The sequence below is a fragment of the Dermacentor albipictus genome, chromosome 1 (genome assembly GCF_038994185.2).
Source record: "Dermacentor albipictus isolate Rhodes 1998 colony chromosome 1, USDA_Dalb.pri_finalv2, whole genome shotgun sequence".
In the NCBI taxonomy this organism is placed as follows: Eukaryota; Metazoa; Arthropoda; class Arachnida; order Ixodida; family Ixodidae; genus Dermacentor; species Dermacentor albipictus.
The window spans coordinates 74,884,201-74,899,624 of NC_091821.1; the positions used below are offsets into that span (position 1 = coordinate 74,884,201).

The following is a 15,424-nucleotide window of genomic DNA, read 5'->3' on the forward strand; positions in this document are numbered from 1 at the left end:
GCATCGTCTACTGGCACTAGCTATAGCTATAGTTCCGTATACGGAACGCGTGCGCCTCCGGCTTTAAACTGTCTATAGTGGTGGTCTCATTAACACACTAATCCAAAAGGTAGATGGGAAGCGCCGGCACACCGCGGCCACAGTGGAAGTCATAATCGACGCATAAGCAAGTCGGCGCACTTCGCAGAACTGTGAATTAAGCAGCGTAGCTTTTACAAGGAGAGCAAAGCCCCGGACTGGATGCCCTCCCATGTCAGCGGTTGCACAATCGAGCGAGGAAAAAATATTCTAGCAGTTACACATACACAGATATATACATATATATAGACAGAAGCATCTGGACCACCACAGAGAGGCTAACCCGCAACGCCAACCGGCGTCGTCTGCCATGAGGGCTGTCTGTCCCGACATGTTTTCCTCGAATTTCATTTTATTTTTCTCTCTTTCCGACCTCGCGACGGTATCTTGCGCATCAGTACATGAAGATATTCTAAACAGGCGCGAAGCTGGCGAAAAACACAAAACGCGAGACGTGGGTTCGCGCAAGAACCGGCTCATCCCTTATTATCTTTAATGAGGTAGCAGCCCCACCCACTTGTCCCGAGGGATAGCCTCCATTCAAAGTGCAGAGCGAAGCGATACAGACAAGCACAAAACACAAAAAGAGGAAAGGAGAAACCCGATCGTAAAGCAAAAGCCAGACGCATGAACGACAAACACAAGCACACCATCCGCGCGCACGGACATGTCAAGAGGGGAAAGTCCGAGCTCGCCTCTTCTCGTTCAGCGGAACCGTTTAACAGCCCTGATCTGCCTACGACGCTGGTCCCCAGATAAGCTTTAGCGGCGTGCCTCCCCCTTTCTCTTCCTCTTCCCACATGTACGCCGCTTCTTTTCTTTTATATATATAACTAATTCTTTGCTGCCGTGGCTTCCCCTCCGCGCCTCCTCAGAATTGTTTCGCTTTCTTTCCCCGCATCTTGTGTATGCCGCGAGGCGCTTCCGCCACGCATGCCGACCTCCTGCGGAAAACGTCGACAAAGGCCGCTTTCCCTCAAACGCAGGAAAATAAGCCGCCGGAGAATGGAGGGAGTGTCGTGAGCACGAATGATGCTCCAAGCTGGTTCGACCCAGACCGACCCGGGAAACGCGGGGCCCGCCGCGCAGGAGGCGGCAATGCCGGCCGCAGGACGAAGCAAACAGCGGGAAAAGTTGGTCAGACGCATGCATGACCAAGCCCTGCTAGTCGCCGCCCCGCGTGAGCGACGTCTGACGAACTTTTTTTTTTTTGGCTCAAAAATGAAGTTCGTGAAGGACGTATGGCCAGCCCGCGAGTAAATCACCTGCGTTTGAACAGCGGGGCTGGAGCTAGGCAATGGTGTTAGTTGGGGCCGGTACATACACGAGAGGAGTCGCACGCAAGAACGCAGGCGGAGTGAGTTCACGAAGGAAAAGAAGGCGCTGAGTCGGTGCGGCAAGTGGCGCGGTCGGGCGCAGGAAGGGGGGGGGGGGGTTCGTTCTGGCAATGCACCACAGAGACCACTGAGCGCCGAGAACCCCAGAAGCGCCGCTCGTCCTGCATCTCCCGGATTAGCTTACTCAGCCCAGTCGCCACGCACTCGCTTTCTTTCCATTTCCACTTCCTCAGTTAGATTTTCTTTTTGTTAGAACGGTAGCCGAGTAGAGTATACACGTGAAAGAATAAAAAAACTAATAATCAACATGCGTACACCAGTCCTTTTGGCTCTGTCTGTGCGCCCGCTTCGCGGAACTGCGCGAAGAGCCTCGGTTGCTCGTTAGACGCGCGGAAGGAAAACGGAATGACTTGGTTGACCGCTGCTTTCACGCACTTCCTACCCCTCCCGCCCCCCCCCCCTCCCCGTCGCCGTTGGGACACACAGAAGGCGCGGAGTTCTTAGACATGGGGAAACAAGATGAGCCAGAATCCCCCCTCCCCCCCCCCCAAAAAAAAGAATACATTAAAAAAGCTACGAAGAGAAGTAGTAGCGGCATTGCGAAGAAGGCACTCTCCGGTGGCGTCGCGAGCTGCATCGACTGCAGGCTGTATCAGTAGCCGCTCCAAAGGAGAGAGCAAGGCTACCCACACGCATTTTACGCGGCCGCCCGCTGGCCGGCCGACGAAGAAGAAAGTGAAATGGGAACAGAGGCAACTGGAAGCCGTTCGGCAGTTTTCGCTTCAGTTTCTTTTTTACGCGAGTTCCCGGAAAACTCGTCGTCTAGGGAAGCGTCTGCAGCGCCCGCCCAACGCCACTGGCCCGCCTCGGGAAGCTTTCGCCGCTCCTCGCATAAATAAGGTGCGTTCGCACCGCAGCTCAACTCTGGAGCACGAGCCCGACAGTACGCAGCTGCCGGCGCGGCAAGTATAAGCGTGAGCTGCGGGCTTGCCAGACACAGTAGCACCAGCAACATCAGCGCAACCGGGCACGCCCCCAGGCCTATACAAGCTACAACCGGAAAAGGAGTTTGCGACGAGAAACACAGTCCAGGCTCTCGGGATTTCGAGTGACGCGTATCCCAAACATCTATCGAATTGACGTTTTTCGTACGTGAAAGCGGCGGGCTGTCTGCAAATTCTGAAACGGCGTGCTCAGGTATGAAGACTCCTCACCTGCGGGGCGGTAAAAGACACAACGCGGTGGTTTGAACGCATCCGCCACTCAGGCCTCTGCGACGCGTACGACATGCCGGTATCAGATCCTTCTGTCAATGCGTCTGGCTCGCTGTAAGCTCATTTATAAGTTTGCTCTTTCACCTCTTTGACCATGCATGGAGGATCCCGTCGCAGAAATCACGCTTGACTATACAAGTCAATGGTAATTAGTGAGTTGCTTATTAGTGGTGCCTTATGGCAACGTTCAGTGCAGTTTTGTAGAAATAATCCCACATGACCAATCCGCCGAACAAAAAGGGTGACGTCCTTGTCTGTCCAGCAGTTACTTAGGTAATGCCTACGAGGGATACGTTACCTCATTTCTTCTGACTGCGTTCTCAAGTTTTTCGTCTAGCGGCGAAAACTTCATAAGCGGTACTTTTATCAACGCATAACTTTTTTATCTTCTTTTTCATCTGCTAAAGTGTACCAAAAAAAATGGGACGATCAGACGCTCGTTGCTCATAGTGACCTTAGAAATAATTGGAAGAGAAAGTGCGCAAACTGCATAATATACAACGAGACACGCAAAATAATTGCATACTGCGTGCTGTGAAGTCAGAAAAAAAGAAAGAAAAAAATGAGAAAGTGTATAGGTGTCTTTGCTATTCACACATAATGGAGCGTACTTCTCTCTGCACGCCGGAAAATGGAAGATGCCCTTTTAGAGTCGCCTTTAGAGCATGCACAGTAATATTAATCCTGAACGTGTGAATAAACGCCATCAAAAGACAGCAACACAGTGTTCGCCATAAAGGGTGGATGCTCAACGAAATGTAAACCACCTTGTTGAAAAAATCAATGAAGTATGTTAAAGCCTGTGTATGGTCTGCTATATTCTCTGTAATTAAACATCTTCTCTCGAGGCTCTCAATCAGTTTATCGTGCAAGATGCAAGCCATGCGCACAAGGGGCATTTTGTTTCTTGCCACATTTTTCTATCTCGGAAAGAGCGGGAAAAGGAAACGTGCTGTCTCTTTGTAGTTATGCGTATTCCACTACTGCTAATACCTAATACAGTGTGAGGTCTACGCACGTATCGGAACAATAAAGCTAGCTCGCATTTACAACCAGTAATTGAGCTGAATTCAAAAATCTTTTCGCTCGTAAGAACTTTTCACCATTGGCTCGCACGTGATCTATTTCACAGTTCTAGCGTAAGAACATTTTTGCAAACACGGTCTAGGAGTTCAAGTATTTTTTGCTTCTTCTACGTTGTCCTATTTATTGCAGTGACACCAGCGTGTAATAAACTCGGCTCGCTGCCACTCGCTCCCAAATTATTCCCCTCATTTTTATACTAGAATCCTTCGCCCTTCTATGACTGAGCTATAGCTGAATTCCAGAAGTTGATGTTTTAGGAAATATTGGGCGATCTTTCTCAATAGTCTAAGAACAGAGTGTGAAAGGTGGTTTCCGTATCGATAAACTCTGTCTAAACACTGTTCCAACCTATCACGGTGGCGATTATCAAAGTCTTGGGCTTCTGAGCTGTCCACTCGATGTACACTGAGAACGCTCAATGCATACAAGGGTGCCGATAAGCACAGCGAGATAGAAAGCAAAAGAGAGGAAAGGCAGGGAGGTCAGCCAGACAAGCGTCCGGTTCACAGCGCAGCATTCACAAACGTTTAATATGATGATGATAGGGACATAATATTGTAGAGATCATTACGACCCGACATAGACTAATAGCAAACAGAAGATGCTATACAGAAACGACATCTCGTTTTTCATCGTTGCACTTCTCTCGGCAGTGAGCGGCACAAAAAGGAAAGGGTACCGCCGACCAATGCAATCAGAGGAGCCTGCGGCAGTCTTCCCAGATCACGTGGCTATGCAATCCGTTAATCGCGCGAACGCGTAGCGAGGAATCAACACCCTATATCAGTGATGGCATAGATAAGGGCGTTGAGTCAGCCGGAAGCAACCGAACTGCCGGCCTGGCTTATTCGTGGCCGGCTCTTTAACCTGTTCTTGGAAACGCGGTAATTACTGCGGTGTGCTACTGTGTTTCTCTTCAATATAAATATACAAAAAAACATTTTGATACCTAAGTGCACCGAGAGAGAAGACAGATAAGTGGCGATGTCCGCCGTAAAGGTGTTTGCTTCCTTTACCGGTATTCTCAAAAAAACAAAGTGCGGCAACGGCAGGGTGATCTTTAAATGCGGAAGCCCTTCGCTACGGCTTGATCGATTGTAAGAGATACCACATGACCCTTCCCCCCCGCCACTGCTACCCGTATGCATACTGTGCAAACGACCCAACGTTCCACACTGCATGGACGCGCAAGCACGTGCCCCAAGCTCGGCGAGCGCATGCGCAGATGGACAGAACCGGGAGCCGTTCGATGTCCCGCGGAGATTCGGCGACCTGTGCCGGTCGCGCACGCAAAAGTCGCAGCTTGAAAACCGGACCGAAATCGCGCCGCCAGGTGGTTAGGTATTCCGTGTGAGAAGTATTAGCGCCCCGACATCATTATGCATGCAACGACACTGTATAGCGTGCATGCCTGCCCGTTTTTCCAGCGTGTCGGAATCCGAGCGGAAAACTAACTGGAACTTGGCGCACAGGTTTTGGACGCTGCTGCCGCTTCGGTGTGATTGCTATCGCAAAAAAAAAAAGGACAGAAAGAAAAAAGAAGGAAAGAAAAAGAATGGAGAGAAATGACTCGAGGCGTTATATATATATATATATGAGGGACGGGAGCAAACGCTAACGGCCTATAATTGTACGCTTCTTTCTACTTAACGATTCCCGCGCAGATCCGTATACTTCTAAACTAGCGCTCGAGATGAGACGTTTGGGGCTGCACGTGGTTCCCGTTTATCAGGGAGAGCGGCAGGGCGCAGGGCCGGTCAGCGGCGTCAGCACTGTATAATCTCCGCCGCGAAAGACAAAAGTGGCCGCTCCGGCAAACTGAAGAGCGCCTGCATTCGAGCCGGCCTCCTTCGAACTCCATTTGCGTTCACGATGCGGCGGCGTTGACCAAGCCACTAACATTAGCGCCTATGAGTGGACGCCACTTAACATAACGGTCGCTTCACGTGCGCGAGGCGTCTGCGGTGGTCTGCGGCAAGGCAAATACGCCGAAACGGGCCTACGAAACTGTAATTAATCTGGCGCCCTAGGTTTTCCAGTTCCAGTTCCTTACGGACTGATTTTGTTACCTTACACCAGTGTTCCATTTTTTTTTTTGTCAGTCCTCAGTCCTTATTTTTTTTTTCGTTAATGTAGGTGGTCCATGCTCACCTCTCCATGCAGCGGCTTACTTCACCACGCGTGGCGCGACGTCTTTGCGCCGCTGCGAACTTTGAAAATACCTGCAGAATATTGCGCTCAGCCAAAACAACCACGTCCACTAAATTGGGGGAAGGAATTGGCGTTCGTGTCACCGTTCCTTGGACTAAATATAGAGAGCGCCGTATGCGCCCAGCTGCTTGACACGTGTCGAGGTTACATTCGATGTGGACGCGTTTCGCGTACAAACAAAAAGCTCCTTCCCGAGTTCAATTCAATTTCAAGTTATTCTTTCATTTTACATCATATTTTGCACCGATTTCTGGCGTCCCGCGATTCCCACGAGTATGCGCTTGCTTGCGATAACTCGTGGCGATCACTATAGCTGGCAAGTGCCTACAATAGTAAACGCACATGACCGGGCTGGGCGAGCTCTGCCCACAAGACATACCGCCCACCATAGTGTGATGAAACGTAGCCTTCCGGATTCTCATAATTTTGCACCAGCAGGGATCGTATATAAACGGGCGTTACATATACAACGATACGGCGGTTTACCTTTGTTTGTTTGTTTTTTTTTTTTTTGCTGTTGTTGTGGTTGCCTCTCGCACAACTAACGTAGCGTACGGCGTTGGCAGTAAATTCGCCACGCATACGAGGTAACCGGGAAAGCATCACAAACTGGTTCCTTATTCTATGGCATCGCGGCCTCCTTGGATGATGCCGCCCAGGCCGCTGGGACGCGTCTTTGCAGGTTCCGTCGCGCTGATACACGCGACATGGGCGCCGGTTCTTTTCCTTCTTTTTTCACTGTGCGGAAACAGAGAGAGAGCTATGCAGCGGCGCACTTTACGATCAGCGCTTTAGGCGGCGCCATACGTTTCCACGAAGGCGCCTGGCGCACGTATACATACACCCAGAAAGTGTGCGCGCGCAGGAACATTATGCCTCGGCGCGGAACGAACGCGTCCTTATCGTGTACCGACCGGTCGCCGGTTCCGCGGGCCTTTCTGTCGACCGTTCGCCCGCCTTCGGCGTGTGTGTGCGCAAGGGTCGCGCTATCCGCGATCCGAGGGCGGCGACGTGCGGGACAAAGGACAGGTGTGAACCCCATATCCGACGCAGCCCCTTAGCGTTTTCGTTTTGTTCGCGCTTCCCTTCGGTTGTGTTTCGGCGCTTATTTTAGGTGCGCCCCGTTCTGCGTTTGCGAGTTATTTTATTCATTTCTCTCCTATCTGTCCGTGCGACATAAAAGAGTAACGGCCCCGCCAAGCACAGTTGGCGCGCGAGCGGGCTGGTAAAAAAAAGAAAAGAAAGAAAAGAACGAAGAGAACCACCCGCTCATTTCTTTATGAAGCGACTGGGCTGGCCCTGGTTCCGCTGCTGCCGCAGCAGGCGCCCCAGCATCGGGCGCTGCCCCGCTCGGACCAGCACACAATGGGTGCAAACACTGGCGCGGAAAGCGATCGCGCGCGTCGTTTCCTGTGCTCGCAGGTCGCGCTGCAGTGGGGCGGCCCGCCTCTGGAGGCGAACGCCGGGGCACCTGGAGCCCCGAGCGACGCGATATGGCGCGGCCCGCCGGGTTGCGCGCAGTCCCGGAGCGTTGCATTAAAATAATCGGGCGCGCGCATAGCGTCGCTGCAGCGCGGCCGTATACACACCGCCCGTAACGTTTCGCGTCAGAACGCTCACTCCGTGGGCTCGCGACGTCCTGTCGGGAGATTTCGCAACCTTGTTACTACTGCCGAGCCGTGTGATAATAAAGCTGCCGCTTTTTGTTGCTGTCCTTGCGGCGTACGGCACATATCCGCATTGGGAATGAGGAGGAAGGGGCCGGGAATTATACTGTTGAGACTAATGAAGCGGCAGAGCAAGATTTGATTTGATCTTTGAGGGGCGCACATATACGAAAACGCTTTTATTCATTTTCTCTCTTCCTGTAGTTTTTCTCTCTTTTTTGTTTTTCTTGCAAAGGATGCATTCAAGTTTACGGGGGCAGCCGATCTCGGTTACATATCCGTGCGGGTGTGCGTTTTTCGTTTTCTTTTCTTTTTTTTTTCAATAATTAGCGCAAACAATAATTTGTTGAACTCATAACTTTGAGGTATAACGATAGACTGTGTTCAGCCACGTTGTGTTTGACCCTCTTTGATATTGCTTTTCCAGCTTCAATCATTCTCAAGTATAGCGAAATTGCAATTGGCCGTACTATGTGTGCACTCATTCTAGATGGTGTTAGCTGATTCAATCATCATCATCATCAGCCTGGTTACGCCCACTGCAGGGCAAAGGCCTCTCCCATATTTCTCCAACAACCCCGGTCATGTACTAATTGTGGCCATGCCGTCCCTGCAAATTTCTTAATCTCATCCGCCCACCTAACTTTCTGCCGTCCCCTGCTACGCTTCCCTTCCCTTGGAATCCAGTCCGTAACCCTTAATGACCATCGGTTATCTTCCCTCCTCATTACATGTCCTGCCCATGCCCATTTCTTTTTCTTGATTTCAATTTTCTGATTCAATACCGCATCCTTTATCACCCCGTCACACATCCATCTCAGCAACTTAATTTCAGCTACTCACAACTCATGCGTGGCTGACTTCCGCATAGTATGTATTTCGGTCCCGTATATATAGCACTGCTGGTCGCGTACACATCTCCTCCACAAACGCCACATTTGCTATTGCAATGTGGCCATTTGGGCCATAATAAGGGATCCGAGGGAGTATGCCGTCTTCATCTCACCAAATTCCTGAAACGTTTATTTCGCCTGCTGCCTGTATTCTGTCTGTGAATTATTTTACCACCTTACGTTCTTTTTTTTTCTTTTTTCTTTTTTTTCATACAGCAGTGTGTTGAAGCATTTTAAGTACGCTGTTATCGTGGCTACTTCGTCCATGATATGATGTGTTTGCGTACATGTGACTATAGAGAGAGAGAGAGAAAATAATGCAGAGAAAGGCAGGGAGGTTAACCAGAGGTAGTTCCGGTTGGCTACCCTGCGCAGGGGGAAGGGTTAAGATGGATAAAAAGAGAAACAGAGTAGAAGGGGGAGATAGAAAGGGAGACAAGCACAAACAAAGCGCGTACACTACAGAGCGGTAGGAGGCGGCATTCTTAGAGTCTGTCGTGAAGCCCCGTAGACCGCAAGAACCTTACTAGCGCGTGTAAGGCCTTCAACGCGGATGTCCTATCGGAGCATTGGCCTAAAGCTTTTAGTTCTGAAAGTGGACGATTGTCCAACTGGCCCAGTACACTGCACATCACTTGTCTCTCAGCACTGTATCGCGGGCAGGCACAGATAATGTGTGCGAGCGTCTCGTCAATGTTACATGTGTCGCACGTGGGGCTGTTGGCCATTCCTATGAGGAAAGCATAGGCGTTTGTAAAGGCAACGCCTAGCCACAGACGGTAGAGCATGGTCTGTTCACGTCGTGGTAATCCAGGCGGGAGGTGCATCCGTATGTCCGGAGACAATGAACGCAACCGACACATGGTGAAAACATCTGAGTCCCACAGGGGCAAAGTACATGTGACTATAGATTTCTAGAACACTATAATGTGACTTCCCGTGTTGGGGCGCCGTCTTGCGACTCCTGATTCTCAAGCCAGTTTCGTCTGTGTAATTCCTCCTGTACTTTATGTGGGAAAAGAACATGCGGTACAAACATGCGCGCCGTGGCGTAGGACATCATCAATTTTATGTTGCGCGTCCATTAACTCTCACTCATAGTGGTGCCCCTTGTCACTCGGAGTGGAGATACAGGCTGCAGAATGCCGAGGTTATGTTAATGTACACAGGCGTACATTGCCGCGTAGATACTACACTCTAAGAAGAACTCCGGGGAAAACGGGAGTAACTGCGCAGTTCGTCCCAAAAAGGGCGCTTTCGTCCCTCAAGGGAGCAACTGCATGGTTGTGCGTGCCGTGTGCAAATTTTGGAGAGTAAGTGTTTAGTCCCTGGTCGGAAAGAGAGCAACGGGAGGACGAACGGCAACAGTTACTCCCCATGCGCTCCGCTGTTTTCGTCCGTGTCGTGTAGTGATGCGTCAAAAACTGTATTGTCTATAAATCGTGAATAGTTCGAAGTTCGTGCACTGTCCATTGAACTACATGCAAAGCAGCACTTAGCGTCTTCGTGAGAAAATTGCGTGAAATTTAAAGTAGGAATGTGAAGAGCCATGCCCTTAGTGCGCACCCCATAAGTGAGCGATACACATTGAACGCGCAAGTCATTGATAGACTGCCAGATTTTGCTGGTCAATAGTACCTAAGTTCCTTCCGTTCCAAGGAGATTACGAACTTAGCTGAAGCGATGTGTAGCTCAAACGGGACACACTAAGCGACAGAGCAATTGTCCGTCTCTGTCGTCTTAGGTGCCCCGTTTGAGCTCGCTACACGTTTACATCGTGTAGTGCCTCAGTTTAAAGCACCCCAAGAATACTCGGGCATATTTCTTTTCGCACTCGCTTATGGTTGCAAGTACACTCAACGTTAAACTCTCCCCGCACAGCATACTCAAAATGCCGAGTCGCTTTTACATTGCCGCACCTGCGTACCGATGCTTAACCTGTCTCAATTTCCTACGCCCGTCAAGCATTCAGCCTCATTATAAACAAGGAGGTTACCAAATCCTTTAGTGTCCGGTCGTCTGTGCGCCAGGGGTGTGGTTTGTCGCCTCTTTTATTCGCAATTTACCTAGAGCCGCTTTGTAGGAAAATCAAGAATGACAATAGAATATCGGGTTTCAGAGTGCAGTCCGCGGAAGTGAAAGTGCTGGCATACGCGGATGACATCGCGTTGTTTTGTCGGGATAAAGAAAGCATCGAAATCGCGGTCGCAGAGGCTTTATCATACTGCAGAATGACAGGCAGTGCTATCAACTTTGATAAATCCCTAGGGGTATGGATCGGCAACTGGGAAGACCATCCGAGTACGTTTGCAAATATCCGCTGGACAGTCACGCCGGCAAAGTACCTGGGGGTGCCGCTTGAGCACTACCGTGACGCCGTTGATTACTGGAATGCCGAAACTGAAAGAGTTCGTGAAGGTACACTTAAATGGGGAGGCCGCAATTTCTCTATGTTTGCTCGTGCGACAGTGTGCAACCTGTTTGCCGTTGCCAAAATTTTTTACGTGCTCCAAGCGTTGTGCATGTCAAGGGCTAACATACAACGTTTACACAGAGTACTCGCAGTGTTTGTATGGGGTTCAAGCTGGGAGCGCACCAGTCGCACTAATCTCTTTCGTTCGGTTAAAAATGGAGGATTAGGTCTGGCACATTTGTTCATTAGGCAGATTGTGTCGCGGTTTGTTTTCTTACGGGACCAAAATGACCCATTTTTATTAACTATGTTTCAGACAAGGCTGAGCGAAGCTATACCTGAGTTTATTGTATCGTCACATCGGTGCAGTCAAGGCAGAGCGCGTGGTTTCCTAAAAGAGGTAGTCTTGGCGTTTCAGCTGTTAAAGGTTCGGTTCTCCATGGAATACCTAAGTAGGGTACCACGAAAGCGCTTATATAAGGACCTGGTAGACACAATGCTGCCGATGCCATTGTATCGCTCGATGTTCTGCATTGGACCTGAAAAGGACGTACTAAAAAGAGTAAAACGAATGCCAGTACGCCCATCGGTAAAGTCCTTCTTTTTCCAGCTCCACACCAATACTTTACCTGTGAAACCGTGGCTAGATGAAAAAGGTCTTTCCGTGCCTTGGAGCGTCAACTGTTTACTATGCCGGAAACCCGAAACAATAGAACACATTTTTCTAGACTGCTGGGATGCTGTGTTCCATTGGGACATATTACAGAGAACACTAAAGAAGGACTTGCCGATTACACCATATGGGATTCGTTTCTTGACTACTCTAAATGAAGACAAAGTACCCTATGATATGTTCATGCTGGTGTCCTTACATAGCTTATGGAAAACTAGAATGGCCGTGAGACATGCCGAAGTAAATGCCCGGCCTGTTAGAGAATACTTCATTGAAAGCATTTGTCATATTAAGGAAATGTATAATTTGCAAAAAGAAAAACCAACATGGCTCAGTGTGATGACTGAGCTAGCGAATTTTAAGCGATTTTAGCCCTGTGACTGCCAACCAATGGCAGAGATGTTGTCGTGACCGTTGTCTATTGTTAAAATGTCTTGTTTTGTAGCCTTGTTGCCATGTCGGTAATAAAGACAAAAAAAAAAAATTCTGCCGTGGTGCAGTGGTTAGAATAGCTAACATGGGAGCGCGAGGAAGTGAGTTCGAATCCTGCTTTCGGGCACCTTTTTTTTTACTTTTTTTTTTCAGCTCAGTAATCTTTTTTATTAGCGTATAAATGCCTAATTTCATTAATTCCACCTTTGCGGAGCATCGGAAATAATGACCGTTACTCCTTTGAGGAGCATCGGAAAAGAGCAACTGTTAGTCCTCGGAGGAGTAACGGCATAGGGAGTAACAGTTCATCCCCTCGCACTTACCCCCTAAAGGGAGGAATGGCTGTGGCAGTTCAGTTGCTCCCCTAAAGGAGTAACCTCGATACCCCATTTCCTCCTTTTCTTCTTAGAGTGTATGCATTGTGCTTCCTTCGAAACGACGTCGCCCTGGGATACAGGTGAGCCGTCTATCAGGCTATAGCTGTGTATAGCGTGACGTATCGCAAGGACTGCATTAGGACAGCCAGCGGTGGCAGTAGGTTTAACGTGCCCGTTTTTTGGCCCTGCGCTCACTATGCCCGATAGCCGATATGCTGCCACCGCTGTAGAAAAAAAAGAAAAGAAAGTGAGGTTTCGGCAAATAAAGTACGTAGCTCTACATCTCCGTCGGCGCATAGTGTTGGCAATACAGCATAAATTGCCTGCCGTCACGCCACTCATATCTTTGCCAGTCCAGCGACTGTGCTTGACGCTGTTACAATCGATGAACCTCAAAAAGAGGCTCCAAGTGCGACGCTGACGGCGAGTTACGACATCCTCTGCCATGCATGACGCGATGCGCTGAAGCGTGTCGGTGAGGACAGCGCGGGTGTATCGTGCACAGTTGAGTCTCTGTCCTACCCCTACCTGGTGAATGGCCGTCACGTTACGTTTCGTTTCCTGCTGCCATTCTAGGGCAATACACATCAAGCCTGTGCCGGTCACGCACGCAAAAGTCGCGCAGCTTGAAAACCGGACCGAAATCACGCCGCCAGGTGGTTAGGTATTCCGTGTTAGGTATGCTCTCATAGAAAGCATTTTATTTAGGCTGAGAAAGGACACCACGTGACATTTCAGTGGCTTCCAAGTCACTGCGGCGCCATAGGTAACGAGCACACCGATGACGCTGCTCGGTCGGCTCTTCAAGGCGGCAAAGAGGAGTCGATTCGGTTATCATGGACAGATGCCGCTAGAAAACTTCGAATGCTCACCCGGGATATCCCGTTCTCCGTGTGGAACACGCGAAGTTGTCAAAGAAACCGGCTGCACCACCTCTTCTCTTCTCTCTGCCTTCGCATCCCAGCTGAACTCTCTCGACGCGAAGCTACCCTGCTTTGTCGAATATGGCGAGGAGATTCTTCAACACCTTCTCTGTGACTGCCCTCGCTAGAATTTACAGAGACGATCGCTCGCAATCGCGATATATAGCGCCCTTGATCTAAATACCTTTAACAGAGGAAACCATTTTAGAATGCCGACACCACAAGCCACTGCAGCGGAGGTCGACGACGGCTCTGTTGCAGTTATTAAAGACAACAGACTTGCCCAAGCGGCTGTAGCCTTAACTGATGTTTACAGTGCTGCAAACGGTACTGTGTGGTGCGGTGATTGTATGCGGCGCCAGTGACCGACTGTGGTTGCGTATCTGGGCTCGCTTTCTTTATCTCTACTTTCCTTCCACTTTACCTCCCCTCTCTCCCCAGCGCAGGGTAGCAAAACGGATCTTCCCCTTTGGTTAACCTCCCCACCTTCTCCCTTTCCCTCCCTCTCTCCTTCTCTCTGTATCTCTCTCTCTCTCTCTCTCTCTCTCTATCTCTGTCTCTCTATTGAGGATGCGAGCGATGGAACAGACAATCCATGCTGCTTCTTGTACTGAGTGCCCCGTATATACGTTTCAACAATAATTAAAAAAAAGCGAATACAAACAGCATGTTGCCACTTAATGTGTATACTATTGTTTACGCACACGCAAAAGCAGGGGACATGCGACCGCGGCTGCGACGGCAAATAATGTGGCAGCCGCCGCAGAAATCATTAGGACAGTGCAATGCCGTATAAAGGAACATCTGAGTATAGCTGCGATTTTATGCGAACTTTCACGGCTGTGAGATCCTCGCAAAATAATTCCCTGTACAGCGCGGAAAAGACAGCGCAAACGCAGAGGTGATGACACACAGCCCTGTGCGTCGTCCTCTCGGCCTTTGTTCTTTCCTTTCTGCGTTGCTCAGTGAATTATGGCATATCAACCAAGCCCAAGTATACCTACTATTTCGCAAAGCGAGCTGAGGGACGTGCGAACGCGCATTTAGTCACCGGCACACCGTTCATCACTAGTGGCACCTATATATATACACATTAGTCGGTGACCGGCTTCATCTCTGACGGCTGCACGACACGAACTCGTCATTAGGCTCGAGCCGTGCGAGATGCGCGTGAGGCAAGAAAGGAAGCAGAACGTGAGAAAGCTTTCGCCCCGATGGAGGAAACAACGGCCTCTCTTCCTGCGTTTCACTTCCGTCTCGAGGAAGCCTCGTCCTCGCTCGGCGCTCGTCAAGCCCGCGACAAGGGCGCGCTCGGTCGCATCCCACCCAGTTCCGAAACGCGAGCCCCGAGAATCGGTATCCACGCCCCCGCAGCTTCTCGTCCGACAGTCGTCCTATAAGCCGGCTGCTGCCGCGCATCTGCTCTCGGAAACAAACGGTGCAGAAGGCAAAAGAAGCCAGGGCGGCGGTCACTCGGCGACAGGCTGCAGGGAGGTGCGCAGACCTGGGGCGCGCATTCGGTCGCCGGAGGCTTATGGCGGGGTTCCTCGTGCCCTAGCGTGCGAGAGACCGAGGGTAGTGTCACAGAAGTACCGGGGACGAGTGACAGCCACCATTACGACGACAGCGGGTTCCGACGACGCTGCATTCCTAGGGAGGGGCACGCTGCAGGCGGGGAAAGAAAGAAAAAAAGTCGCTGCAACGCGGGTGCCTGCCGCTTCCGTCGCTCTTCGCGGGGCAGCTAGATCACCCCCTCCTGAAGCACTCGTGTCCGCCCCGGAGCCCTGGACTTGTTCAGTGACGCGACTGGCCAGGGGCGCCATCCTGATGTCTGTATTTCTCGTGCAACTCCAAGAGTCACTTCGAGAAGATGAGACAAAAAACTACACTCTGGCTGCCGCTCGGTTCCACTTGTTCAATTTGCCTGCAGTGTAGTGCGTATAGGAGGCCCAGCGAAGCTAAAGTACCCATATATCTCAGCTGAAACTAATACATAACCATATCTATTGTCAGATTCCTAATTTCCTTACTTTTCTTTTGATCAATTTTAATTACGAATG

The 15,424-nt window shown here is 50.3% G+C and overlaps 2 protein-coding genes across 4 annotated transcripts in view; one reads left to right on the top strand and one right to left on the bottom strand.

Annotated features, from left to right (window-relative positions):
- Nucleotides 1-15,424, bottom strand: part of Ddr (discoidin domain-containing receptor 2) — a 283,107-nt gene that overhangs the window by 159,857 nt on the left and 107,826 nt on the right. The gene's annotated exons all lie outside the window — the stretch shown is intronic.
- Nucleotides 10,976-12,096, top strand: LOC135903981 (uncharacterized). Its single transcript, XM_065434493.2, has one exon. The coding sequence runs from the start codon at nucleotides 10,997-10,999 to the stop codon at nucleotides 12,002-12,004; it is 1,008 nt and encodes a 335-aa protein (XP_065290565.1). The 5' UTR covers nucleotides 10,976-10,996; the 3' UTR covers nucleotides 12,005-12,096.